This window comes from Rhagoletis zephyria, unplaced genomic scaffold, assembly GCF_001687245.7.
Source record: "Rhagoletis zephyria isolate East Lansing unplaced genomic scaffold, Rhagoletis_zephyria_1.1 Rzeph_scaffold_37823, whole genome shotgun sequence".
NCBI lineage: Eukaryota > Metazoa > Arthropoda > Insecta > Diptera > Tephritidae > Rhagoletis > Rhagoletis zephyria.
The window spans coordinates 1-3,098 of NW_016194878.1; the positions used below are offsets into that span (position 1 = coordinate 1).

General features: G+C 47.2%; 1 protein-coding gene across 1 annotated transcript; it reads left to right on the top strand.

The window, feature by feature from the left end:
• Window positions 1–975: 975 nt before the first annotated feature.
• LOC108354643 (very long-chain specific acyl-CoA dehydrogenase, mitochondrial-like) lies at window positions 976–3,006 on the top strand (the record flags this gene model as incomplete). The annotated part of the gene is made up of 6 exons (XM_017605819.1): window positions 976–1,101; window positions 1,168–1,377; window positions 1,447–2,207; window positions 2,265–2,401; window positions 2,464–2,550; window positions 2,609–3,006. Coding segments are annotated over exons 1-6 (1,719 nt in total), but the record flags the coding sequence as incomplete, so codon positions are not given.
• Between the last annotated feature and the right edge of the window lie 92 nt (window positions 3,007–3,098).

Consider the following 3,098-nt stretch of genomic DNA (forward strand, 5'->3'; position numbering starts at 1 on the left):
GCATGAGTTTACTCAAACTCGTTCCAACCTTTACTGTAGCTACTATCAGTCTGAGAGTAAAAGAGATGCTCATCAGCAGTCTGCTTATCACTCTCTTTCTCCCTATGACAAAAGTTCAATTGGCGGGGCGAATCATAGACTACAGTTGGCTGGAAAAGCCGCAGCAAGTGCAGCGCAGTGGCAGGCATTGATCAAGTGCCAAGCAACTGTCGGCGTAATCACTTTCGATGGCCGTAGTTCAAGTCTAGTGCCGCCAAACGATTTGACCAGGCAGTGATGTTAGATCGAGAGAAAGAGAGAGAAAAAAGTCGGACGAGGAAAAGAGACACTTTCTTACGCTCGTCAAACAGGTTTTATACTTGTGTAATCGACCAAACGGCAGATTGTAAACAAATCGTCATAGTGGTGGCTGTGAAGAGAGACGCTTATCGGCTGGCTAACGGACGTACCTGATTTCCTTCACCATTGAGCTTTTCAACATAAACTCGACCAATTGTGTGTTTGCTGCTCTTAATCGCCATTCTAATTAAACACTGTGCCACGACAAATCATCACAATATTATTACAATGCTCTCAACACTTCGTTCAGCCAGCAAGCTAGGCAGTAGCTTCTGTAAAGTTCGCAACCACCTGCTGAAAGTGGATGCAGTTCGGTAATGAGCATTCAAACACTCACTTTCTCGCTTCAAAAATATTAAATATTTTTTTCTAGAAATGTCAGCCAAGCCAACATTGATATCAAACGATTGGAAAAGGTGGTCATTCCAGAGAGTGATTCCTTCATTCAGAACATCTTCACTGGGGAAGCCAAAGTGCAAAACTTCTTCCCCTACCCCAAAGTGCTGTCTGCCGAAGAGTTTAGCTTTGTGGAAATGATCACCGAGCCGGCTGAAAAAATATACTCAANAAGCCAAAGTGCAAAACTTCTTCCCCTACCCCAAAGTGCTGTCTGCCGAAGAGTTTAGCTTTGTGGAAATGATCACCGAGCCGGCTGAAAAAATATACTCAACTGAGTACGACCCGCTTAAGGTAGAAGAGACCGGCGAGCTTGATGAGAAACACCTTCAGCTGCTCAAAGACATGGGCGCATTTGGAGTCATGGTAGGCTTCCTGTACTTTAGTATTTTCACAGTATTTCTAATTTCTAATTTCCNTTCCTTCATTCAGAACATCTTCACTGGGGAAGCCAAAGTGCAAAACTTCTTCCCCTACCCCAAAGTGCTGTCTGCCGAAGAGTTTAGCTTTGTGGAAATGATCACCGAGCCGGCTGAAAAAATATACTCAACTGAGTACGACCCGCTTAAGGTAGAAGAGACCGGCGAGCTTGATGAGAAGCACCTTCAGCTGCTCAAAGACATGGGCGCATTTGGAGTCATGGTAGGCTTCCTGTACTTTAGTATTTTCCCAGTATTTCTAATTTCTAATTTCCCACCATCTGAAACGTAGGTACCGCCAGAGTACGGGGGCATGGGACTCAACAATACGCAGTATGCTCGTCTGGGCGAGGTGACCGTTGGCTTTGACCTGGGAATCACCATCTTCCTGGGCGCCCACCAGTCTATTGGCTACAAGGGACTGCTGCTCTACGGAAACAAGGAACAGAAGGAAAGATACCTGCCGGAACTGGCCAGCGGCTCGAAGATTGCCGCCTTTGCACTGACTGAGCCGTCAGCCGGCTCAGACGCTAGTGGCATCAAATCACGAGCAGTCCTTTCCGAAGACGGCAAAACGTGGACTCTCAATGGCTCAAAGATTTACATCAGCAACGGCGGCATTGCCGACTACTTCACCGTCTTTGCGCAGACCGCCGTGCGGAGTTCCAGTGGTGAAATGAAGGACAAGGTGACCGCCTTCTGGGTGCCCAGAACCGAGGGCGTCAGCAATGGTCCTGCCATGAAAAAGATGGGCATTAACGCCTCAAACACGACCGAAGTTTTCTACGATAATGTGAAAGTGCCTTCAGAGAATGTAATTGGTCAAGTTGGCGATGGCTTCAAGGTGGCCATGAACATCCTCAACAATGGCCGCTACGGCATGGTCTGCGGCCTGTCGGGCACCATGCGCCGAGCCATTGCAATGGCCACTGCCCACGCACAGAACCGATCTCAGTTCGGCAACAAACTGGCCTCATTCACTGGCATTCAGGAGAAGATTGCGGAGATGTCGATGAAGCACTACGTGACACAGTCGATGGCCTACATGATCAGGTAACAATGGCTCATTCGGGTTGACAACATTCACCAAACAAATGCTTCCTTAAATAGTGGCCTAATGGACAACGGAGTGAAGGACTACCACCTTGAAGCTGCACTCTCAAAGATTTACGCGTCTGAAGCTGCTTGGTACGTGGTCGACGAGACGCTTCAAATATTCGGCGGTCAGGGATACATGCGGGAAATGGGTTTGTGATGAGCAATTTCATAAAGTGCAAGCAGGTTGAGTGACCACTTTTATTCATTTCAGGAATCGAAAAGATGCTCCGAGATGTTCGAATTTTCCGCATCTTTGAGGGAACCAATGAAATTCTGCGTCTCTTTGTGGCACTGACTGGTAAGAATTGAGAGTTTACCGACATTGCAATGGATAACATTTGTCTCCCACTTAACAGGTATGCAGTACGTCGGTGGGCATTTGCGAGAGATCCAGCGCGCCATGAAGAACCCAGTGGGAAACTTGGGCATGATCTTCAATGAGGGCACCCGTCGAATTAAGCGCTCAGTAGGCCTAGAGACACCTGATATTGCTCAATACGTTCACCCTGAGTTCCACCCAGAAGCACAGCAACTGGCGAAAAATATTTTGACTTTTAGCTCTTCGGTGGAGCACCTTCTCATCAAGTACACACAGGGCATTATCCACGAGCAAATGCTCTTGAACCGACTGTCCAATGCGGCCATTGATATCTACACATCACTGGTGGTTCTCTCGCGTGTCACTCGAGCGCTGGAAAAGAATGTACTCAGTGCAGAAATTGAGAAGAATATGGCTAAAGTTATTTGCTCAGAGGTAAGTTATTTTGACATTTGACTCAACTTCAACCTAACATTTCGACGCAACTTTTAGGCCAACATAAGAATTGCACGCAATTTGGGATCACT